Source organism: Choloepus didactylus, chromosome 11 (assembly GCF_015220235.1).
Source record: "Choloepus didactylus isolate mChoDid1 chromosome 11, mChoDid1.pri, whole genome shotgun sequence".
NCBI lineage: Eukaryota > Metazoa > Chordata > Mammalia > Pilosa > Megalonychidae > Choloepus > Choloepus didactylus.
This window is the reverse complement of record NC_051317.1, coordinates 16,190,824-16,216,240: the sequence shown is the minus strand read 5'-3', so window position 1 is coordinate 16,216,240 and position 25,417 is coordinate 16,190,824. Positions and strand designations below refer to the sequence as shown.

Sequence of the window (25,417 nt, the reverse complement as noted above, 5' to 3'; positions counted from 1 at the left end):
GAAATAGGAATTTAAATTGGAATGAGTGATGTAACATCAAACCATGAAGGATCATGAATTCTGTGCACTTGGAAATTACGGGAGATTAGCGGGGCAAAGATTTCCATAAGGTCTTAACTGATACTTGAATAATGTAGCTCTTCTATAAATACCCCTTAATAGGAATAGTAGAACGATAAAGTATAAATGTGTGAGTCCTAGACAAACATTTAGGAAAGGCTGCCTTGAAACGAGACTCTATCCCTTTTATCTATATACACTTTAAAATGTCTCAAATACATTCAAAGTACTTCCCTGTAAGGTAGGAAGGGTGACACACAATAGAGCAGTGGATTGACTTGCCTGGAGTCTGAAGTTTAGGATGGTGCACAGTGTGACTTCAGTGTGGTCTGCAGGCCTAGCAGGCTGCATCTCAATGAGAATTGTTTCTCTGCAGAGCCATGAGTGATTTACCTTGAAGAGAAGGGTACATATTCTTTCAGTTCCTTCTGGGCCCTGGGCATTGCCAGGAAGGCTTCCTGTTGCCATCTATTCTCCTTTGTGTTCATTAGCCAATTCTTCCTGAATGAAGTTGGGGTGGGTCTCTACTTAAGAGGAAACAGTTTCAGGGATTCTGCCCAAAGGAACTGAAAGGGGGTGGCAGGAGTTATCTTTGAGCAGAGGAGCAGCATCAGGGACTAGCCTCAACTAGTGGAAACACCCCCCACTCCCAACTCCCAGGTTTATTTTCTATCATTTCACCCTGTTCCTTTTCTTCCCAGTCCTCCCAGATGTAATATATGCCCGTCTCTTCTGGTAGATGATAAGCTCCCAGAGGGCAGGGGCCCCGTCTTTTGAACACCAGTTCATACCTAGTTGCTGGCACGGTGCTTGAAACCAAATAGGTGCTCAGTGAAAGCTGGTTAAATAAATGAGCATTTGGGACTAATGTGAGATTAATGAGATCCAAATGCGGTCTGAGCTTGCGTTCTCCCACTGCTGGGTGTGGATCCCAGGAGATGGGGAGCATGGGGGAGAAACATCCCTCCCTTCCCCACCCCGAGGCAGGGCGGCAGGATGGCCTGGGGCGGGAGGCCGGGGTCCCGAGCGGCCCTCAGGAGATGCAGGTTAGGTGTGCGCCGGCCGCGTCGAGGGCCGCCCCGGGAGCCCTCCTCCGCAGCCATTTCCTGCTCTTTGTGTGACAGCCGCGGTGGCTAAGGGGCCGGGCACCGGGGAGGAGGCGGAGCGCAGCGAGCGGCGGGGCGGGGCCGGGGGCGGGGCTGCCGGCGGAGCGGAGCCGGTCGGAGCATCCTGCGCCCCGGCGTGGGGCCCTGCTGTGGCCTCGGGACCCTCCCCTGGACCTGCCGCAAACCTAGGTAAGCGCCGTTCGCTGGCCTGGGGACCCGCTCGGGGATCGGGATGCTGATGGTGAGGGGCATGCGGCCGTGAGGATGCGCGAGGGGCCGGCGCCTCATCTCCCAGCTCGTGGGGGGTGCTGGGCGCCGCGCCCGGGCTAGCGCGGCCTGGGGGTCCCCGGCATACGCCGGAGGCCGGGCCCCAGGCCCCGGCGACCTCCTTAGCTCTCCGGCCCCGCCTGGGCCCGAGGGCGCGGGCCCTCTGCAAGGAGGCGCGGGCGCACGGCGGAGCTCTGGCGCGGCGGCAGCAGCAGCAGCAGGTGCGCGGCCTGGGCCGTAGCCGCCTGCTAGAGAGGAGGCGGCGCCAATCCCGAGGACCCCAGACACCTGCAGCGGTCGCGGGCACCGCGGCGGCAGCGGCAGCGACATCCCTGCGCCCAGGTACTGCAGAGCGCCGGCCTCCGCCCCTGCCGCCGCGGCCACCATCACTTCCCCCAGGGCCAGCGAGACCCGCCTGGGCCCGCCTCGGGCACCAAGCGCCCTTCGGTGAACGTGAGATGGGTGGGACGAGGGGCGAAGCGGAGGCGTTTGGGGATGGGGAGCTTTGATGAGAGAGGAGGCACCACCCGTCTGACCCGCTTTGAAACCTTCTGGCCTACCGGATCCTCTCCCAACCGCCTGGGGGCGGGGGAGGAGGTGGGGAGAAGGCGGTGAGTGGGCTGCCTCCTGGGGAGAAAGGTTAGGTTCTCTTGAGCTCTGAAGAACCAGGAAGATGCCTACCTGTCTGTTGAGGCTTCCGCTGTTCAGGGCAGTCCTTCCCCTCGGTGGATAGAGCCCCCCTGTTTGTAAAGGAGGAGAAGGGGGTGCATGATGGGGGGGTGGGGGCGGTAGCATGGTCCGGCAGGGCCTGAAGAATAGCAAGGAGAATGGGGCTGGGAGGGACCCCCAGGTGCCCACCCCAGCCCATGCAATCTGACTTTGACCTCCACCAACACGGGGGAAACCCTCACCATGGGCTGATGGGTGGTCAGTAACCCTTCTAGTAGGCCAAGGATGGGGCAAGGATCTTTTCCTGCTGGCTCCTGGTATCTGCCCCTCACAGGTGGGCAGGGAGGCTGGAGCGGTCCTGCTGGCAGGAGAGGCAAATCAGGAAGGTGCTGGTGCCCATATTTTGCTCTTCCGCCTCCTGCCTGCATCGCCTTTAAGGTGGTGGATCTCAGCTCAGGGCACAGGCCCTGTGGGAAGTTGTGCCCTGGGGCCCTCAGATCTGGAGGGCAAAAATCTAGGTCCATATCCATGGGCAGCATTGTGAAGGCTTTGAAGCCTTATCCACCACCAGCCCCCTTCTCTGTGTCCTCCCATCCCCACTTGCATACAGTGTCCTATGCTCCCCCCATTCTCCTGTGTCAAAAATTGTGAATGTGTTCATCCCGAAGAGCTTAAGTACAAAAGACTTCACCACTTAATTAAGAGCAGGTGCTTGAGAAGTCATTTGATTAGAAAGGAAACAGGCTAGGAGACATTTTAATGGGAAACAAAGCTTTAAGTGAAAATATTAATATCTCTAATGGTGGAATTTCAGGCAGCAGTCTGGAAGTGGGGGTTGGGGCTTGAGTAGCTGTTTGGGGGAACAGCTCCCTGAAATGACAACATCTAGCAGCTTTCAGCTTTGTCTGTTTGCAAGGGCAGCTTTGGCCCTGAGGGCAGGAATATGTAGGAGTGTGTGTGCGCATGTGCATCTGGTCAGGGTCACTGTCACCAGGAGGCATCTGTTGAGCACCCAGGGTCCATTTGTGGGAGGTGAAACTTCCTATAGAGCGCTATACGTTGGCACTGGCTGCCATATGCTGGGCAGTTCTCAGGAACAGTGTGTTACCAAGCCAGTGCCTCTGCTTTGCTCTGTGCACTGAGCCTCTGGCTGGGATCATAAGCTCTCTGCTCACTAAGCTTCTTTATTATGTTTCCTGGCCAGTTCTGACCAGTTCTGGAGGCACCCAAGCCTGCCTTGGTCAGTCCCTATTGGAAAATGAAAAAGGTAAAAAACTCACTTTAGGCATTAGGCCAAGATTACTGACAACCCAGAGTGTGTATAAAATCCAGTAGGATTGGAGAGCTTTTCTTAGATCCAGTCTGAGGCTAGCCTAGAGAAGGAAATAGATAGAAATATAAAAACTGGGAAAGGGACCCAGGAGAATACTACATGCCCCCCTGATAAATCGCACTCTCTCAGGCGTTCAGGGGGCTTCTGCTGCTGTCATTGACCAGCAAGTAGAATTAGGTGATGAATAGACAACAAGCTAATTAACATTAGGGACGCGCTCCTGGAAAACAGGGCAGGGCTCCAGTGTGCACGTTTCAGGATTGGCCTACACGCTCAAAGAGCTTTCTTTGGGCCACTGTTGGCCCCAGGGTTCCACCAAGAGCTTCATAAAATGGCCTTTTGTGGCCTCTATGTGGTCACCATAACAATGAGTCTATTTTTTTTCTGGCATAGATTAATTATTCACTTGTAGTTGACGAAACCAGACATCAGTCACCTCATTGGAGTCTTTGTGAAAGGCCTTTGGTCTTTTCGTTCCAAGGAGCAAAGCCACATCTAGGTCCAGAGGATGGACCTGTGTTAGTGTGGAGGTGGTGGGAGGGAGTAGAGCATGCTGCTGGCTTCTGGGCAGTGACATGGGAGGCCAGCTGTGGTGGAGAAGAAGCTGGTCCTTCATTGGATGCTCCTGTTACATGAGAGATGCATGAACATGCTAAGCAGAGTGTCTAGAACACAGTAAGTCCTATTCCTGTTATAATATATTAATTACATACTCATTAAGAGTTTGGCTTAATATGTGTTCAACCCTCAGCTCTTACCAACCGCTCTACCTGGATTTTGCTTTCTGAAGGGAGCTGGTCTCTGTAATCAAGAGATCCGGCCCCAAGTTTACCTGCAAGAGGTAGCCGAAGGAAAGAGTGATGAAATATATATGTCAGGCAGTAAGGGCTTCAGGTGGGGAGTGCTCTTAAGTAGCACATTGAAGGTGGGTATAACTTGATAGGCAAGGAAAAAAGGGAGTGAATAAGCTGAGCTGAAGCCCAGAGCTACTTCTCACATTTCAACACCCAAAGAAAGGTCAGGAAGGACCTCTTCCTCTGTGTGTACTCTGCATTTTGCAACCAACCAGAAATGTTGAGGGCAGGCTTTGCTCTCTGGACAGACAGAGCAGTGCAGTTCATCTAGGATACAGGATTTATCCCTGACTTGCTGTGTGGCTTTAGGCCAACCACTACCTCTCTGACTTTAAAAATTGAGCAGTGGCAGGCAGTCTGCCCAGCTTCTTACCTGCCTGTCATCACAGGAGACAGTGGATGAGATAATGTCTGTAAATCTTAATCTGAGCAGAAAAGGCCATGGACAGAGATACGAGAAGGTTGCTCCTGAATGTGTGGCCCTTTTGGATGGGTGCCCCCACTCCTAAAGGAACAACTTATTTTATATTGTGTATCAATTTAAGAAGACAAATCCGTGGCCTATATGTGCCCCTGAACCAATGGGAAAATTGAAAGGCCCTTTGTGATTCACAGATTCTCTCAAGGCCCCTGGAAGGTCTTGTCTATACAAAAATATTTCAAAATTCAGTCAGTGGATGTGAGATGCCTCCCAAGATGCAGAGTTTGGACACTGGCTTCCTAGCCATAGCCATTATTCCAAGGGCTGTGTGTTGAGGGGCTTTAAAGGAGAACCATTCAAGCCATACTTCTTAGGTCCCAGCACACAGGAGAAAATGAATTGGATGCGAATTCTTGGAAGAAATAGTATAAGGACAGAGGAAAGTAAACCTAGCCTTCTGAAGAGCAGCCCAAGAAAGACCCTGCTGATGACTTCATCAGTAGGCCTTTTGATTTTGTATTTATATCATCATGATATCATCTTAGAGCAGAGATTCTCAGACTTTAATCTCTAGGCCAAAGGGAGGGAGGTTTAGTATGTCCTGTAGGATCTCTGTCTTCTAACTGAGTCAGGAGGTAGGTCCTCTGTAGAAAGTAAAGGTGGTGGACTGGTTAGGAAACTTTGGGAGACTTCCGGAGGTTTGAAACAACTGCCGCTGTGGGTGGAATAAGAAACCAATTGGGAATGAATGAAAGGATTGTCTGGCTTGACTGAGGGCCTGGATGAGAACAGAGAGAATCTGCACAGCTGACCCTCATAGAAGACACTCAGTAACTCAGTGTTAAGTGACAGGATACCTGAGAATTATTTTCAAATGCACTTTTGAAATGTGATGCCTTAAGACTGATTTTGGCAGGGTATGAATGGTGAGACAAGAATTCAAAACTAGGGGTCATCTGTCAACCTCCAAGTATGTTATATCTTCATATGGGAAAGAGAAATGAAGACCTGCATTGTAAAGTTTCAGGTGGAAAATATAAAGCATTTTCTAAAGCTTTTGGAAGCATTCATAAACGTTTTCTAAAGAAGTCTCCTCAGATTCTTATACTGATAGGGCTAACACAGGTATTGTTCCTTAGAGGACCATGGCATTTTAAATCTTTGTATTCTTTTTAAATCAGAAGACATGAACTTTGGCCACTGGCTCATGCATCAAACTACATGACGTGTTAGTTAAGCAAGGAATACCTAGTGTGTCCCAGCTCCATGCTAGTTACTATGGGTCATACCAAAGAAAGGTGGCTATCCCTGCCATTCTTAATGATCCAACGAATTAGTGACATATAAAGCAGTTTGTACTGCAGCAGGAAATAATGGACTATAAACTGTGGCTGCTATAGGAATCCAGAGTAATGTGGGTTGTCATTGGGTTCAACTGGTCACATCTTGTGAAGGAGGCATATCTTGAATTGGGCCTTGACAGGTGGCTAGGATTTGAGAAGAGGAAAAGTCAGTCCACACTGGAATGGATGTAAAAGTTTGAGGAGGCACAAGGGGGGAATCTCCCTGGGCAGGGTTTGTGCTGTCCTGTACACCCTAGCCACAGTGGATAGTCCATGTCAAGGAAGTATGGTCTTAAGAACGCTCTTCTGATGAAATATCCCATCTGTATTTTTTTTTTTTTTAAATCTTCATTTTATTGAGATATATTCATATACCACGCAGTCATACAAAACAAATCATACTTTCGATTGTTTACAGTACCATTACATAGTGGTACATTCATCACCCAAATCAATCCCTGACACCTTCATTAGCACACACACAAAAATAACAAGAATAATAATTAGAGTGAAAAAGAGCAATTGAAGTAAAAAAGAACACTGGGTACCTTTGTCTGTTTGTTTCCTTCCCCTATTTTTCTACTCATCCATCCATAAACTAGACAAAGTGGAGTGTGGTCCTTATGGCTTTCCCAATCCCATTGTCACCCCTCATAAGCTACATTTTCCCATCTGTATTTATAGTCATTAGCTTTATAGTTGGAAGGACCCTGAGAGAGAATCAAGTCCAGTGATTCTTAACTGGATGTTTTTGCTTTTGCTTTTTTTTTTTTTTTTAAGAACACATGATGAGAACCACACCGACAGGCCGAACTCATCACACACTGCAGCCAGTCCTGGTTATGCACCGTGCTCTCCCCATCCTCTCCCCAACCCCACCCCATATTCTCCTACTCAAGAAAAAGGTGAACATGTAAGCTGTGAGATTATTGGGGGGAACTCGGAACCCTCTCTCACTTACAATAAAATGTAGCTCATTTGCAAGCTCAGTATTTAAATTGTGATTAGTACAAGTTACTCCCAACAATCTTGACTGCAGAAGTTTTGACATCACGATGGTGAGCTACTACCAGGCCAGCCTCCACAGTTTACAGACGGAGACATTGCCCTTTTAGAGTGAGTGAAAATGTGATTTCAGGCCCTGAGTCAGCCTCAGGCTGAGCCATGTTTGAGTTGCAGTTGCACACTGATGTAGCTGAGGTCTGCCTGCTCCGATTCGGTGGCTAAAACTGAAGCCTCGCTCTTTGTTTCCACAGCAGACGCAGTGGCTTCCCTTTTTGAGTTTTAGCAGGTGCCTCTGGGAGGCACCCCAACCCCCCTGACACAAGTCACGTTGGCGTCCCTGTGGTGGCCTGTCGGGCCCAACAGGAGCGAATCAGCAAGCCGTCTTCATGCTGTGACATCCCCACCAGAGAGGATGGGGTCTGAGCCCCAGAGCCGCTCAGATCTGCTGGTTTAGTTATCAACGGAAAGGCCCCCCTCAATTCTGACGGTACAGGAAGCAGCTGAGTAAAATGGCAGCTGAAGTGGCAAGCCCTTCAGCCCCACCAAAATCTCTTTCTCTGCTGTAAACACGGAGGAGGATAGGCCTCCTCTAGAGGCCCAGGCCAAGGCTGACGTGGCCTGCTCTGCTCTTACCACAAGTCTGCTGTGTGGCGAGAAGCTGCAAGTGAGGGGCCTTTGGTCTCAGAAGACTGGCGGCAAGGGACTTTAGTGGCAAAGATTGCTTCACCAGCTGTGCTGTTTAGTGGCCACATGTCAGAACTGCTAGCAAGCAGGCCTTGGGTTGTTGTCTTTTAAAGTAAATTTTTAATTTTGATCAAAGCAGTACATGCACATGTTTGTTTAAAAAATCAAATAGTATTGAAAGCCTCATAATGAAAAACAGCCATCCAGTACCCACTTTTCCCCAGAGGCTGCCTCTTTTAACTCAACATTTCTTTCGGTAGTTGCCTCCAAATCTCTAAATGATATGCTTATACTGCCATTTCTTGATTTACCTATTTTACATGCTCCCTTTTGTTTCCTGTTGTGTTGAATGAAGACTCAGCTTTCTTCATCATCCCCCCTCTCCCCACTGCCCTCATCTCCCAGCATAGTGAGAGCTCTATTTTAACCTAAATCATGTTTCAAGTGTGAACATTATTAAAATGTGTAAATGATGATCATGGGAGAGCCACGTAGTGTCCTTTTATATTTTCTTCCTTTTATGGCTTTTTGTTTCACCCCCGAATTCTAATTCTCTTTTCCTTGTTTTGAAAATATTTTAAAAAATATATTTTAGAGAGCCTTTGTATTTTTTTAAGCTTTATCATATCAATTATTGTACCACATCCCTTGGTCTTCTCAGGAAGTTGGAGCATTAGCCCCAGCTCTGCCCCTAACTGTCCAAGCAACCTTGCACAAGTGCCTTCTCTCTGGGCCTAGGTTTCCTTATCAGTGTAAAAGCAGCTCAAGTAGGAGGAGGGGAGCTAGAGGCTCTGTTCTTCTAAGACCTCAAAGCCCATCACAACACTTCAGAGGTTTCTATCATCTGAAGAGTCTTTCCTGCAGGGTGGGGCAGCCATAGAACCCAACAGATGGTAGTGAAACAAAAACAGGCGGAACCCTGGAGGACAGGGGGCTGCTCAGAGGGGTACAGGTGGTGGAGGCATGTCTTTCAATCTCTTTTTCTTGCCTCGTTGTCTCCTGCTGGCTTATGCTCACCATAGCCTCTGCTTGGTGGGACAGCATCGTGGTCACCTAACTTGAGCTCCATTTCTTTTGGGCATGCCTCCTGCTTATGTATACCCAGAGTTTCCCAAAAGGAGTCACAAATAGGCTGATATTTTGGGTAATAGCTTTATTGAGATATAATTCACCTACCACACAATGCACCCATTTGAAGTACATAATTCATTAGTTTTTAGTATATTCACAGAGTTGTGCAACCATTATCACAATCATTTTGGAACCTTCTCATCATCCCAAAAAGAAACCTTGTGCTCTTTAGCAGTCACCTCCCATTTCCCTCCAGCCCTAGGCAACTGCTAATCTACTGTCTCTATAGATTTGCCTTTTCTGAACATTTCATTTAAATGGAATGATCTAATACATGATCTTTTGAGACTGGCTTCTTTCACTTAGCAAAATATTTTCAAGGTTCATTCATGTTGTACATTGATCCTCTTTGGCCTAATATGCCATTATGGATGTAACACATTTTATTTATCCATTCATCAGTTGATGGACATTGGATTGTTTCCACTGTGGAGCTATTAAAAATAATATTGCTGTGAACATTGGTAGCTCAAGTTGTTGTATGGAAATATGTTTCATTTCTCTTAGGAATATTCCTAGGAGTGGAACTGCTGTGTTACATGATAACTCTATGTTTAGAAATTTAAGGAAATGCCAAACTATTTTCCAAAGAGGCTGCACCATTTTTCAATCTCACCAGCAGTGTATGAGGGTTACAATTTCTCCACATCCTCACCAACACTTATTGTCTGTCTTTTGTATTATAGCCATCCTAATGGGTGTCAAGTGCTATCTCCGTGTGCTTTTGCTTTGCATTTCTGTAATGACAAATGATGGTAACATCTTTTCATGTGCTTATTGTCCACCTTATATAACTTCTTTGGAGAAATGTCTATTCAGATCCTTTGCCCATTTTTTAAATCGGGTTATCTTTTTATTATTGATTTTCAAAAATTCTTTATATATTCTAGATACAAGTCCTTTTGCAGATATATAAATTTCAAATATTTTCTCCCATTTTGTGGGTTTCCTTTTCACTTTCTAGCACAAAAGTTTTTGAGGACAAAAGTTTCTAATTTTGATGAAGTTCAATGTGTTGTTTTTTTCCTTTTGTCACTTGTGTTTTGGGTGCCATATCTAAGAAACCATTACCAAATCCAAGGTCACAAAGATTTACTCCTATGTTTTCTTCCAAGAATTTTATAGTTTTAGCTCTTACATTTGGGTCTCTGATCTATTTGAGTAAATTTTTTATATATGGTGTGAGGTGGGTGACCAGCTTCATTCTTTTGCATGTGAATAGCCAATTATCCCAGCATTATTTGCTGAAAAGAGGATTCTTTCTTCATTGAATTGTCTTGGTACCCTCGTCAAAAATCAATTGACTGTAACTTTGGGGGTTTATTTTTTTTACTATTGATGTTATTCCATTGATTTATGTGTCTTTCCTAATGCCAAAACCATGTTGCCTGAAAACTGTAGATTTGTACTAAGTTTTTATTTGGAAGCCTTCCAACTTTATTTTTCTTTTTCTAGATTGTTTTGGCTATTCTGGGTCCTTTGAATCTCCATATGGATTTTAGGATCAACTTGTCAGTTTCTGCAAAGACACCAACTGGGTTTTGGTAGGGATTGGGGAGTACTACCATCTTAATAATATTAAGTCTTCCAATCCATGGACAGGGGTTGTCTTTTCATTTATTTAGTTCTTCTTTAATTTCTTTCAACAGTGTTTTGTAGTTTTCAAAGTATAAGTTTTGCACTTCTTTTGTTAAATTTATTCCTAAGTACTTTACTTTTTTGATGCTATTATAAATGGAATTTTCTTAATTTCATTTTAGATTGTGCATTGCATTTCTGTGCAGAAATATGATTGAATTTTGTATATTAATCTTGTATCCTGCACCTTTCTGAACTTATTTATTTATTCTAATAGTTTTTAGTGGAGTCTTTAGAATTTTCTACCTACAAGATTGCATCATATGCAAATAGAGTTAATTTTACTTCCTCTTTTCTGATTTGAATGTCTTTTACTTCATTTTCTTGCCTAATTTACCTGGCTAGAACCTCAAGTACAATCTTGAATAGAAGTGGTGAGAGCAAACATCTTTATCTTGTTCTTGACCTTAGAAAGAAAGCATTCAATCTTTCACCATTAAATGTGATGTTAACTGTGGGATTTTGGTAGATGCTTTAATCAAGTTGAGAAAGTTCCCTCTATTCCTAATATATTGAGTGGTTTTATCATGAAAAGGTGACGATGGACTTTGTCAAACGTTTCTTTTCCGCATTTGGGAGAGCATAAATATTTTACTTCTTGGGCAAACTCAGAATGATGCTAGTTTATTGAGATGATCATGTGCTTTTTTCACCTTTATTCTCCTGATGTGGTTTATTACATTAATTGATTTTCCAATGTTGAACTAAAGTTACCTTCCTGGGATAAAGCTCACTTGGTCATGGTGTATATAACCTTTTTTATGTGTTGCTGGATTCAGTTTTTTGGAGGAACTAAAAAACTTTTATTGAGCACTTACTACCTGCCAAGCAGTTTACATGAGTTAGCTCATCTAATATTCAAAGCCTATTAGATAGTAATTATTATTATTCTCTATATCATAGATGAGGAAAGTGAGGTTCCAAAATGTTTTGTCACTTGCCCAACATTACACAGTCAGGTAGTGGCAGAGTCAAGATAGAATTCTAACTCAAGCTGCCTGGTTCACTACCGTGCTAAACGGCTTCTCATGTGTGTACCAGTGGGGGTTGGGGGGTGTTTGTGCACACATGAGTGCTTGCTGTCTAGATGGTGAGCCTTAAAGGCAGGGAAATATACTTCCTGGTTTCTTGATGTTCATGAAACCTAAAGGTGACAGTTACCTAATCTTTCTGACTTGGTAGCATCTTGTTCCTCTTGAGAAAGGAAAAGTAAACCAAACTGGAAAAAAAAAAAAGAAAGTGTACTTGGCACCTTTAAAAAAAAAGTACAAAAGCAGATGTCATCTAGAAGAAAAGGCATAGAACTGGGAGTTAAGATATCCTGTTTCCACCCTAGCACTGCCACTAGCTGCCTATGTGACATTGAATTAAAGTTTTCACTTCTGAGTAGTACAGTGTCCTCCTCAGAAAAGCAGCAAAAATAGCACCTACCCTCTCAAACTCGCAGGGTCGTTGTGATTGAGGAGGTCAGTGTGAAAGATCTGTAGAGTAGCGCTCTTAATGTAAGAATAATAATGCCTTCCTCTTTTGTGGGAGAAATGTTGCAACATTTAATTCATCCACTCACTGTATCAGAGGAGGCAACCTGACTCGCTAATAAGCTTACTCGGAACCAGCTACTATGTTAAGCCCTTCACGTGCCTTAATGTTATTTAATCCTCAGAATAAGTCCCTGAGAGCAGGTACCATTATTAATTATCCCCCTTCTACAGATAAGAAAACTGAGGTTTAGAGACAGGAAGTAACATGCCCATGGTTATATAGCTAGTAGGTGACACATGACTAATGAAAACCCAGAGCACAAGCTTATTTATTACACTCGCCTAGCATTCCACTACAGGAAAAGTTTCTTCCTTCTTCATTTTCCTTCCAGAAAGTCAAATTAAAAAATGACAATGCACGTGTTTTCTTAGAGGTTTAGGGTGTGGGTGGTCAGAATCCTGAATTGCCAAAGCAAGATACTCCTAGCACCTTCCCTGGTAAGTCCACCATTCACTCCATCCTATACACCTTCTCTTGCTTGGGTTCTATCAGTCTTCTCAGCATGGGGCACCCCTCAGGACCTTCTCAGAAGCAAATTGCCTGTGAGCCCAATGTTACTGCTTCTCTTCGTGATACCAGGCCACTGAGTTCATTACAAAGGCACTGAATTTAAGTCTGCCATAATCTGCCCCACGCTAGGAGAATGCAGCTGTGTTTGGTAAATTATGCTCCCAAAATACTGTTAATTTTTATATTTTTTAATTAATTTCCTCTTCCAAAATAATGAAATGACCATGTGTTCATAGACTGAATATAAAGATTCCTTGTCTTTTGGAAGATTGCATAACAGCAAGACACTCAGCCAGAAAAGTACTCTTTTCATGTATACTTCTGTTACAATTTCCAGAACGTTTTTCCTTTCTGATTCGTATGGAATTGGCAGGGATTTCCAGCACTTGAGCAAAAAGTTCCGGATTTCCTTCTCCCTTAGGCAGTGAATGATCTGCAAACAAACACACAAACACACAAATCCATTAGAGAAGCTACGTTTGCAAGGAGAAAAGAAAGGTGACATGAGCAGGATGACTTCTAATGTGTTGGCATTGTGGGTTGTTCACTGACTGATCCTATTTGAGGGAAGGGCAGGGGTATCACTATGCTAAAGGGGAAAGTCTTAAGGTTTATTCTGGTAAATTAGCATTTTGAAGTTTTGGTTGCTCAAAAGAAACCCAGCATATGGGAGAAGGGAAAGAAAGTGGGAATAGGAGGTAGGGGGTAGGGAGGATGAAAGAAGGGGGATAAATGAGGCCTGGGAGTGTATACTCTGAGACCAGACTTTTTACGGAAATTTTCAAACACGCATAACATTGGATAGAAAAGTATAATAAATCCCTATGTACCCATCATACAGCATCAACAACTATCAACTCATGGCAGTTGTATTTATTTCATCTATACTCCGTCTTCTCCCTTCTGGTATTATTTTCAAGCAAACCCCTTTATCATTTTATCCATAATCTAGTAGGTCTCTCTAGAAGATAAGGACTCTTTTAAAACATAACTTCAATATCATTATCACACCTAAAAAAATATAACAGTATTTCCTTAATACTATCAAATATTTGGTCCTTGAGAAAATTTCTTATAAATGTTATAGTTTTATTTTTATGATTGTTTGTTTGAAATAGGGTCCAACTAAGATCTATACATCATGATAGTCTATTAATTCTCTTATAATCTATAGCTTTCCCCACTATCTCTTTTTTTTCCCCCTTGCATTTTATTTATTGAAAGCACTGAGTCATTTGTCCAGTAGAATTTCCCATAGGTTCTATTTTATTGATTGCCTCAATGTGGTGTTTTTAAACATGTTCTTCTGTCCTCTGTATTGCCTATGAATTAGCATATAATGGTTTGATTAGATTCAGGTGTTTTATTCTTGGTTAAAACTTCCTCATAAGGTGGTGGTTATTTTTCCATCAGGAGGCACAAAACATCTGATTGACTCTCATTTGTTGATATTAGCAGCTATTGCTGATTAATGACTAGATCTGTTTGTTCATTAGGGATTAGAAAATGGTGATATTCCAATTCTGTCATTATTTTTTTACTAAAAAAAAAAAAAGAAATACTTTTATGGAGCAAAACATCCCTCTCTTCTATGATTTGGTTATCCATTGTCATGGTTTGTATAGGAAAAGCAGGTTAAATATTTTCTTCTTTCCCTTTATTAACCCATTGTCAACAGAAGAGTTGGTTTACAAGCATCCTCCCATGGTAATAAGGTAATAACAAGTTTTGATTAAGTGTCAGTATGATTGCACGGATTTAAATGTATTTGATATTGTCTCAATCCATTGCAGTTGTTATACTAACTGAGGCTGCAAGTGTCCCATCTGTGGCCAGCAGAAGCCTTCCAAGTGGGCTCCTGGATGCCTTTGGCACCACCCCAGGAGGCTTAGGTAGACAGCTTCCTTGCTTTCTGGTATGACAAGATGTTCTAGGCTTTTCTTATACATTTTCTGTCCTAAACCTCGACTCAGCCATTTCTCCAGGGAGCCTGATTCTTTCAATGGGAAATGATATTCAGAAGCCACCATCTGGGCTCTGCATGTGCTCCTTGCGCCTTGGTTGGTCATTATCTCGAAGCCTTGTCAGTGGAAAGGACAAGGGAATTTTGTTTGTTTGTTTTCCTTTAGTTTTGTTTTTTTTTTTTTTTAAGTTAAAACACATGATGAAATCCTACTGATACTTCAAATTCATACTCAGGACTATTTGGCTTTTGCTTTGTCTAGATTCTCACTAGTTTGCGGTATCACACCGAATGATGGAATTACTACATTTCATAATTACTAATTTCCTTTATCCCACAACACAGCCAAACATTCTCACCACAACAGTACACCAGTGTAATTATGGAAAACAACTCAAGATTTTGTTTTGCAATTCTTTTTGTTGTTCTTAGGGTATATCCCACTAGGTATGTACAGTCAAATTACTGAATTTTTAAATCCCTTGGAAGGTTCCTTTCTGTGTGGTTATACCACTAACTAGACAATACATTTTGGTTCATTTGTTTCATTTGACTTTTTGTTTCAGGGGTTGCTTTTTAAATTTAAATTTTATTTTATAATTATGTGAAATATTTACATGGTTTTAAAGGCAAATCTACCAAACAAGATACATTCAAAGGATTCTAGCTTCTAGCCCATCCCACTTAACCAGATACCACCCCAACCTTCCCCATAGGTAACCAATTTTCAAAATTATATGATTTGTCTGACTATTGATTGTTTTTTTAATATCAGATGTGTGTGTCTGTGTATGCAACTCAACTGTCTTAGATAAATGATAGTATACTATGTACACCTTGCTTTATTCACTTATCACTCTATCCTGGAGATCACCCCATAGTTGCACATATAGAGAGATTTCTCACTTCGTTTTATTGCTGCTTGGTACTTTGCTGTATAGCTGTACCATGGTGCATTCAGTCAGTACTCTGTGGATAAACATTTGCTTGTTTCCAGTCTTTTGCTGTTACAAATGATGTCACAATGAATAGCCTTGTGCGTAATGTCTTCATGCCCTTTTGTCAGGGTATCTTTGGGATAGATTCTTAGAAGTGGGATGGCTGATTAAAAGATACAATGTTTATGGAAGTTTGCTAGATATTGCCAAATTTCCTTCCATAGGGGTTGTACCATTCTACATTCATGTCCTTGTTGTATGAGAGGGCCTGTTACTCCACAACCTTGCCTAGAGCCTGTGTCATCAAACTTTTGGGGTTTTGCCAAACTGATGGGTGAGAAAAGGTATCTCTATGTACTCTGTATTTCTCTTGTTGCAATGAGGCAGGAAGCTTTTTTTAAATGTGTTTTTTCCATACTTATGTTTAGAGCCGAGACATTTTATCGTTAGGATGCTGTGTATGTGATTCTTTGGCACGAGCAGGGATGAGAACCATGAATGCACAGTGTTTGAAAACACCTAGCATGGACCCTGCATAAGACAAACCTGCAGTCATTGTGTGTAGTCTCACGATGGGAGTCTGAGCTCTCTGGAGAAGTACAGGGTGGTGAACTCTACCACAAATTTTGGAGCTGGACAAACCTGAGCCCCAGTCTCAGCTGTGCCACTCATCACACCTGGCCTTGTGAAATAACAAATTCTGAGCTTCCATTTGTTCACCTGTAAAATGGGAGTAACAACAGTACCTGCCTTTATAGGAAGATTAACCCAATTGAAAAGAATGATTAGGCTTTTGGAGGTTGTAGATTTTAATCATTATACTCTATAAAATCATTAACCCCTCCTGTAAAATGGACTTGATATTCATGTAAGAAAGAAGACAAACTTTTATGGATCGACAGATGGTTTTGCCATTGAACTGAATGTCATCCTTCAGATGCTGGAGAGAGAAAAAAAAGCAGTGGAGGTGTGGAGAGGGCCTGAAATCACCCCAAGGTGGATGGAAGCAGGGGAAGTTATCTCTGAGCTCAGTGTGCCCTCATCGGATGTGGCCTTCACAGTTGCATAGCGCATGACAGGAAGGTGCACTGGAGAATTCGGTAACATGTGAATCAGCTGCTCAGCAGAGGGTGAAGCTTGTCTGTCTTTCTAGTTCAGCCCTTCTGCTCTTCCAACCTGTGGCCTAAAGGAAATATTCATTTAGGGGCAGTGCTACTTGGAATAACCTGCACCTGTTTCAGCTCTTCCCGGCCCCTGGGCCAGTTCTCCTGTCCGGGGTCCAATCCCCCCCCCCCCGTGGCCTCTGACACCACATTTCCTCACAAGCATGGCAAACTTACTGAGGTTCACACAGGAAACTTCAGTCCTTAAGCTTTGCCCCTCCCTGAAATTGGGGTGAGGAGAGGACCTTCTCTTTGTTTCCTTGTTATTCATCCTTGCCAAAGGGTTAGAGTTTTTTGGGGTTTTTTTTTTTTCAATTACTCTTTAAAAACTCAGTTTTTAGTTTTGTTATTCACCTCAACACCCTTGTTGTTTTGACTGTTTTGCTTTGTTTTCTATTATTTATTTCTGCTTTTGTAATTAGTAATTCCCTCTACTCTCCTTTCTTTGTGTTGATTTTTACTCTTCCAATTTTTTGAATGGAAAATTAGATTCATTTTGTTCCACTTTTTATTTTCTAATAAATGCATTTAAGGAATTTATTACTGATCTTTCAGTTCTAAATGTTTTATAATTTCCATCTGAATTCCTTTTTCACCACAAATAACCTTGAAGTATGTTTTTATCAATTTTCAAAGATACAGATTTTTTGGCTCTATTTGTATTATTGGTTTCTAGTTTTATTGCATTATAATCTGTGATTGTGACTAATAGAATATGCTATTTGGGGGAACTTACAAGAATCTATTTTTGACCTTGGTTTTTCACCAGTTTTTAGAAATTTCCCATGTGTTTAAAAAGGGGGTGGGGTGGGTGGGGGTATTTCTGTTTGCCAGGTGCTGAGTTCTTAAAATAGCAATTGAGTTGCTTGAGTTGGTTTACAGTGCAGTTCAGTTCCTCTGCACCTTCGCTGCCTGACAAACATCATCAAAAGAGCTGCACTCTGTCAGGGTCTAAGATGCAAAAGTGTTCATTTAGGGCTCATTTGATGTGGCTGACAAAACATACCCAGGATACGGAAGATAATGGCTATTCCATCTTTGCAAACCAGATTGATTTGCTGGGGGCTCAATTCTTTTAGTTGCTGTTGAAATAACCTGAAAAACCCAGGCTCTGGTTTCAAGCCGTTGATTGTCTTGGCTGTTGCCATTATGGATATTTTTTGTGCCATGTGTTAATTTGAGATTGGAACCAATAAGTATCCTTACTAAAAGCAAAAGGTGGAGACTGACCATGTCCTTGCATCTGGAATTATTTAGATCCTTGGCCCTTGGCTATTGTGGCTGTGTGAGCAAGTCATCATTTCTCAGTCTTGTTTCTTCATCAGTTATGTGGGTATAATACCACCTGTCATGATGATCACATGAGACTCAGCTGAGGTAATCGGTGTAAAAAATACTTGGAGCACTGTAAAAAGATCCTCAAATTAAAAATACAGGCTGAAAGCACCTGTTATACCTAGAGAGCAGCTGCGAAGAAGTGGCAAGCGGAAGAGACCTCAGTGCACGCCAAATACCTTCATCCTCCTCAAAGAGTCTTGGCCGAGTGGGATTGGGAGAAATTTTTGGAGCCTCCTGAAATTCTCTATTGCCCTTCTCTTCCTTTCCCTCAGTGTAGAATCTGGAAACTGCAACCATGACCACTCACGTCACCCTCGAAGATGCCCTGTCCAACGTGGACCTACTGGAAGAGCTGCCCCTCCCTGATCAGCAGCCATGTATCGAGCCTCCGCCTTCCTCCATCATGTACCAGGTAAATTCCCAGGGCCCAGCGGGGAAATAGTGCCAGGGGGCTCAGGAACTCTGGGGATCCCCTCAGAGGGTTTGCCCTGAAGGCAGAGGGAAAAGGGGGGTCTGCATCTAGAAGGTGAGAGGTCTTGAGCTGATGGAGTCTCTTGTGTGCTCCATGGAGCAGAGAGTGTAAAGAATAGGTGAGCTAATAAATGTACACTGAGACTATTCCCTTCCTCAGGAAAGGCTTGGTGATCTGCTCTGACCTCAAATACCTTCCCGACTGTTTTTGCTGCTGCACCAACCCAAGTTTTGGCAGCTCTGACCTCATGAATTAAATATTGCAATTTAGAAACCCCTAGAGTCTGCCTGGGTAATTACTTTTCCTTCATGTATGTGAGAATAGCACTACAACTCCCCACAGTAGCTAATGGCTCAGGGAAGCTGGTCACAGTTGTTTGCTTTTGTTAAGAGAGGAGAGTTTGGGATAAACAACGGCTAGATGGCTCAAAACAGTGATCCCATCAGGGCACGGCAGGGAAGGACATCCATGCAGCTGTAATCAGTCTTGCAAAGAGCCCTGGTAGGGGTATGCAAGGAGAGTATGCCACGTTAATAAAGAATACATTAATTTGAAGTTTTTAGCTGTATTTGATCTTTTAAAAGTTCTTGAACTGCTAAGTGAACATAAATGCATAATGTATTTTTAATTGCCTTCAATGGTTAAATTTATTTATTATGCATATGCCTGAAGCTTCAATTCATAAAGTTGGTTTATTTACATCTTCTAACCTACATTAAATTTTTAATTATGTAAATATCTTTTATTTCAAGTATACAAAAAAGTATAACATAGCAAATGAAAGTTTGCCTGAACCTGTGCCAATAGATGTATATACATATGTTTTTATTTTTACCAAAAGGGAATCATGCTATCTCTATTGCTCTACAGCTTGGCCTTTTTGTAACTTAAAATTTATTAAGAATATTTTTCCGTGACAACACTAAAATGCTACCATATTATTTTTAACCAGCACTTTGAAGTCCTTTGCATGGATTTACTATTACTTATTTAGTCATTCTCTTTTGATGGACATTTGGTTTGTATATATAGTTTTTCCTGTAACAAAAAATGCTGCAATGATTACCCCCTGTATATATGTATATGCACCCTCAGGTGAGTACTTCTGGAACTACTGGATCAAAGCAATGCACATTTTAACTTCGGATAGCTATTTGCAACAGCATTTATGGCAGTGTCTCGGCTGACTGAGCCTGATTAACTACTGATGGGAACAGCTGTGGGCCCTGTCTTCTTCAGTCTGCTTCTGTCCAGTGTAATTTAGAGTGGAATTTGGGGGTGGATGGGGATGAGAAGGTGATGCAATTTTAGTTTCCACAGAGAGCTTGTAGCATTTGTTGCCATCAGGTTGTTCTCGGGAGACTCTTGGACCTGCTTTCTAATAACCAATTGCTTCTATTCTCTGATTCCCACAGGCTAACTTTGACACAAACTTTGAGGACAGGAATGCATTTGTCACTGGCATTGCAAGGTACATTGAGCAGGCTACAGTCCACTCCAGTATGGTAAGTCTCTGTGACACCATGTACAGACACACCCCACCAGGGTAGGAGGGGCCCTGGGCAGCCTGCTAACTCCCGGGGCTTGTGCTTAGCTCTGCCAAGACCTCCGTCCACTCTACTTAAGCCCATTCTCATGCCATGCCCCATCCCCTCCCATTGCCTCAGCACATACTCTTCCCCTTATCTTCCAGGTTTGCAAATCCTACTCACTCCCCTTTAGGGACCTACTTAAGCACCACTACTTTGAAGCCAGCCTTGATTTCTCACTTCCCTTGATTTCTCACTTCCCTGAGTTTCTGTAGCTTTTTAGGTTAACATGTGATTAGATCTTGCCTTGCCCTATACTGTATAAATTACTGCTTATGTGTAATTTGTTCAAATTACCTCTTGATCAAAGTGAAAATTTCCTCAAAAACAGGGACAGTGGCTTTGGAATAACAGTTATCGATTCAAAGAAGCTAATGGTCTAAATCATTCCCAAATGGGGCCAGTTATTATTTTCTTTCCTGACATGAGTGGCTGATCTATCTGGGGGGCGTTCTCCCTTTCCCTCTTGGGCTTTCATTGATCTTATTCTCATGCAGCACTGATATTTGAAGAATTCCAGATTCCTTATTTAAAGAGCATATGATTCATATTGGTTCTGCCTGTGGTTCAGTGGACCTTTTGCAGTATATCAACTATACCCTGAAACATTGTCTTAGCATACCCTACTCATTCATTCAATAAATACTGTGCACTTGGTACATACAGAAGACTGATAAATGCTAGGGAGATATATAAGGACTCAATAAATCAAGTGAGAAATTGAAAATTGAAATTTTAAACACTATTTTTAAAATGTATGATCTCATTTAATCCTCACACCAACGCTGTGCTATAGGTTCTATTACAATGCCCATTTTACAGGTGGGGAAAACTGAAGTCCATAGACATTAAATAATTTACTCAGGGTCCCACAACTAACAAATAACAGATCTAAACTCAGATCTTTCTAGCTATAAACTTGTGCTCTAGACTATTCTTTGAAGACTCATAAAAATGCATAAAATTAAGGGTAAATTTCATGATAAAGTTTGAAGGTCAGTGTTTTTGAAGGGTACTTAAGAGGGTCAGAGGAAGCCTGATGCAAGTGGGGACTTGTAGGAGGGTAATGATACCTTATATGGATATGTTGCTTTAAAACGTATAAAGGATTCTCATACATACCTCAGTGGAGCCTCATAAAAGCCCTGTGATTGCAAAGGGATCATTATACCCATTCTGGGGGTGAGAAAACCGAGACCTAAAGAAGTTAATAAGCAAGTTGCTCATGACCCCACAAGTAGTAAAACACAAGATTGGACTTGGAATCCAGGGCTTCTCACTCCCAGCCCTAATCTCTTCCCACTGCACTTTGCTGTCTCATATACTCAGAATTTTGTCAGTCAGAGGTGAGACAGTGAGGGTATTCCGGGTGGAGGAATCAACATGAACAAAAGGAACAGAGGCAGGATTTTCAGAGACTGTTTTGGCTTGGACTATAAGGTACCTATAGGGAAGTTGTCTGTGGTATTTATGGAAAATTAGATGAGTCAGTGCTTGGAGATCTTTCAGTTCCTTTAATAAAACATCAAAAGCAATAGAAAGTTTTCATCCATGGGTGCTGTGAAGAGAGCTATTCTTTAGCAATAATTTTCATTTGTTAGTTGTGTGTAGAAAGAATTGTAAGGAGGAATGAGAAAAAGCAAATAAATCAGTTAGGAGATAAACTTATCTCCACTGGAGGCATTAAGGGCTGAATGAGGGGGGTGAAATAAATGCACAGGAGTGTCATTGGAGGTCAACTCCATTTAGTGTAAAAATCAGGCCTGCGCTGGAGCATTGGGAGCAAGTGTCAGGCATGCATGCCTGGAGCAGTGGCATTGCCCCTCCTCAGAAATATCAGGTCAGGGAAACCAGTAGGGAAGTTGGAAGGAGAGAATGGTTTGGAGAATGGTTGAAGGGAGTATGTATTAGTTTCCTATCATTGCTGTAACAAGTCATCACCAACTTTAGTGGCATGAAACAGCACAAAATTTATTCACTTACACTTCTGTAGGTCAAAAGTCCAACATGGGTCTGTCTCAAAAGGTTAAAATCAAGGTGTCCGTGGGGGTGCATTCCTTCTGGAGGCTCTGGGGAAAATCTCTTTCCTTGCCTTTTCTAGCTTCTAGAGGCCACTTGCATTCTTTGGCCCATGACCCCAGGCAGTAATCACATCTCTCCCACACTTCCTTCCATCTTCACTTCTCTTTCTTTGACTCTCCGGCCTCCGTCTTTCACTTAGACCCTTGTGACTATAATGGCCCACATAGATAATCCAGGATTATATCCCTGACTCTAAATCCTTAATCTAGTCACATCTGCAAAGTCCCATTTACCACATAAGGTAGCATATTCATGGTTTCTGGGGATCAGGACACAGACATCCGGGGACCATGATTCTGCCTTCCACAGGGATAGTGTTTATTTGGTTTTAGACATGGGTCAGGCATAGGATATACTGTTGACATTCATGGACAACTCCCAAATTTCACTACTTTCAATAATTTCCACCTTGTGCCTTGCTAAAACTTTCTTTAGAGTAGATTATCTGCACAAAGTAGGTTCAATGGATTCTCATCTTCTTGTGTTTCTCCAGCCCAGACTTTAGACAAGGTGAATTTCTCAGAGGGCAGGAGAGCCAGAGAGAAGACAAGGAGAAAGAGAAAGTGCATAAACCACAAAATGATCAGACTAGATCAAACGTGAAACAGTTGGGGGTTCTTTGCTGGAAGTGAGATGCGGGGGTGAGTGTCCAAAATAGGTGCTGAGAGGTATAGTCTGTCTCTGGCAGCCCTGAAATTTGAGCTGGACTTACCTTGGACTTAAGTCATGGACTTACAGCCTTAGACATGTAAGGGACCTGCAGCTGCAACCTGGGCTGCACATGGGATTCACCCGGGGGGCTTTAAAAAATACCCAAGCCTAGGCTCCACCCCAGGACTAGTGCTTGGGTCAAAGTTCCCAGGTGACTCTAATGTGCGGTTAAGGATGAGAACCAGTGACTTAGTACAACTCTTTACCTCTAAGAGAGAAAACAGTGACATTTGAAAGCTAAAAGTTAAAAGTTGGGCCCCAGCAGAGCCAGGACCAGAACTCAAGTCTCCTGAGGCCCAGCCCCAGGGCTCTTTCCACTACACCATCCTAAGCTCTGTATTCCAGGCATAATAGTACAACAAATTAGGTTGATGGTCAACTGAACTGTCCAGGAGGGCAGTGGCCATATCCTTCTTCACTGTCTGTTTCTAGCACATAGCACAGAGCCTGATACCCAGTGAGCTCACAGCAAAACATTCATTGACATATTGAGCTGGAATTACTCACACCTGCTGGTGGGCAGTTTGCTGCTAACCAGTAGACACACATTCCCTACTTTCCTGTCACTTTCCTTTTTTTGACATGTGTTCTGGGGCAGATGGCAGCAGAGAGACCCATTGGCTTGGTCTTAGTTCTCTTTGGTCTCAAGGACACCGTGTTGACTGATTTCAAAAGTGCTCTAAATTAAGAATTGGAAATGCAACATATCAGTGACATTTGTTGTTGAAAACAGAGCTGTTATAAGGCATAAACTCAAAACTAAATTTCATCTTGTACTACCGAGATATGAAATTGATATGTTATGTGGATTAAAAAATAAATGAGTAAAAAATTCAATAAAGTTTCATTTTTTGTATAGATACAAACATTTAAAAGAGAGTCTAGTTGTAATCTTCTTTTTAATAGTACACATTTAGTTTTAGCTTTACAGAAAAATTGTACAGAAAGTACAAAGAGTTCCCATATACCACCCCCACAACACATAGTTCTCCCTATTATTAACATCTTGCATTTGTGTGATGCATTTGCTATAACTGATGAAGCAATATTTATGCATTATTATTAACTAAAACCCATAGTTTAATTAGGGTTTACTATTTGTGTTGTACAGTTCTATGGGTTTTGACAAATGCCTAATATTATGTATCCACTATTACAGTATTGTATTGGTCAAGGTTCTCTAGGGAAACAGAACCTGCAGGAGATATCTATAAATATTATGTGGGGACGCACGGGGCCAAATTCCATAGGGCAAGCTGGGAACTCTCATAGAAGGTTTTTGAGGAATTCCCCAGGAGAAGCTGGCTGGCTGAAGTAGAAATGAAAAGTCTCTCTTATGACTGCTGAAGTCATGACTTCTCCTTTTAAAGCCTTCAGCTGATTGGATGAAATTTCTCTCATTGCTGAGGACACTCTCCTTAGTTGATTGTAGATGCACTCAGCCATAGATGAAATCAACTTACTGATGATTTAAGTCCATGACATGTCCTTGCAGTAATAGTTAGGCTAGTGCTTACTGGACCAGACAATTGGGCACCATTACCTGGCCAAGTTGACACTGAAACTATCCATCGCAAGTATCATACAGAATAATTCCGCTGCCCTGAACACGCTCTGTGCTCCACCTATTCATCCCTCACCCAGTCACCCTGAAACCCTGGCCACTACTGATTTGTTTACTGTCTCTGTAATTTTGCCTCTTCCACAATGTCATGTAGTTGAAATCATATGGCATGTAACCTTTTCAGACTGGCTTCTTTTACTTAGCGATATGTATTTAAGGCTCCTTGATGTCTTTTTGTGAATTGATAGCTCATTTCTTTTTATCACTGAATAATACTCCATTGTTTGGATGTGCCACTCATTGTTTATCTATTCACCTATTAAAAGGTATCTTGGTGTCTTTCAATTTGGGACATTATGAATGAAGCTGCTATAAACTATTCATGTGCAGGACTTTTGTGAGTACTGAAGTTTTCAACTCCTTTGGGTAAACACCTAGAAGTCTGATTGCTGGATCATATTGTAAAGCTATATTTAGCTTTGTAAGAAATTGTCATCCTGTCTTCCAAGGTGGCTGTACCATTTTGCATTCCTACCAGCAATGAATAAGAGTTCCATTAGTGGTAGGATGTAGTGCTCCACATCCTACCACTAATCTACTATCTGTCTCTATTGATTTGCTTATTCTGGACATTTCATATAAATGGAATGCTACAATGTGAACTTTTACATCTGTCTTCCTTCATTAAGCATGATGTTTTGAAGATTCATCCATGTTGTAGCAGGCATAGGCACTTCATTATTTTCTATTGCCAAATAATGTTCTATTGTATGAAGACACCACATTTTGTTTATCCGCTTATCATTTGATGGACATTTGGATGGTTTTGACTTTGGGGCTATTATAAATAATGCTTCTGTGAACATTTTTGAATGTGTAAACATATGTTTTCAATTCTTTGGGGTATATACCTAGAAATGGAATTTCTGGGTCATGTAATTCTATGTTTAACTTTTTGAGGAACTGCCAAACTGTTTTCCTAGTAATACTCGTCATTCCTTTACAGATTACTGTGTGTGTGTGTGTGTGTGTGT

General features: G+C 42.5%; 1 protein-coding gene across 2 annotated transcripts in view; it reads left to right on the top strand.

Moving 5' to 3' along the window:
- Nucleotides 1-1,240: 1,240 nt before the first annotated feature.
- Nucleotides 1,241-25,417, top strand: part of CYFIP2 (cytoplasmic FMR1 interacting protein 2) — a 123,053-nt gene continuing 98,876 nt past the window's right edge. Inside the window, exons 1-3 of one of the 2 annotated variants that reach the window (XM_037799507.1) lie at nucleotides 1,241-1,355; nucleotides 18,238-18,377; nucleotides 19,853-19,942. In XM_037799507.1, coding sequence (XP_037655435.1) covers nucleotides 18,261-18,377; nucleotides 19,853-19,942 — 207 coding nt within the window. In that variant the 5' untranslated portion in view covers nucleotides 1,241-1,355; nucleotides 18,238-18,260. The other variant, XM_037799506.1, reaches the window with a different exon arrangement.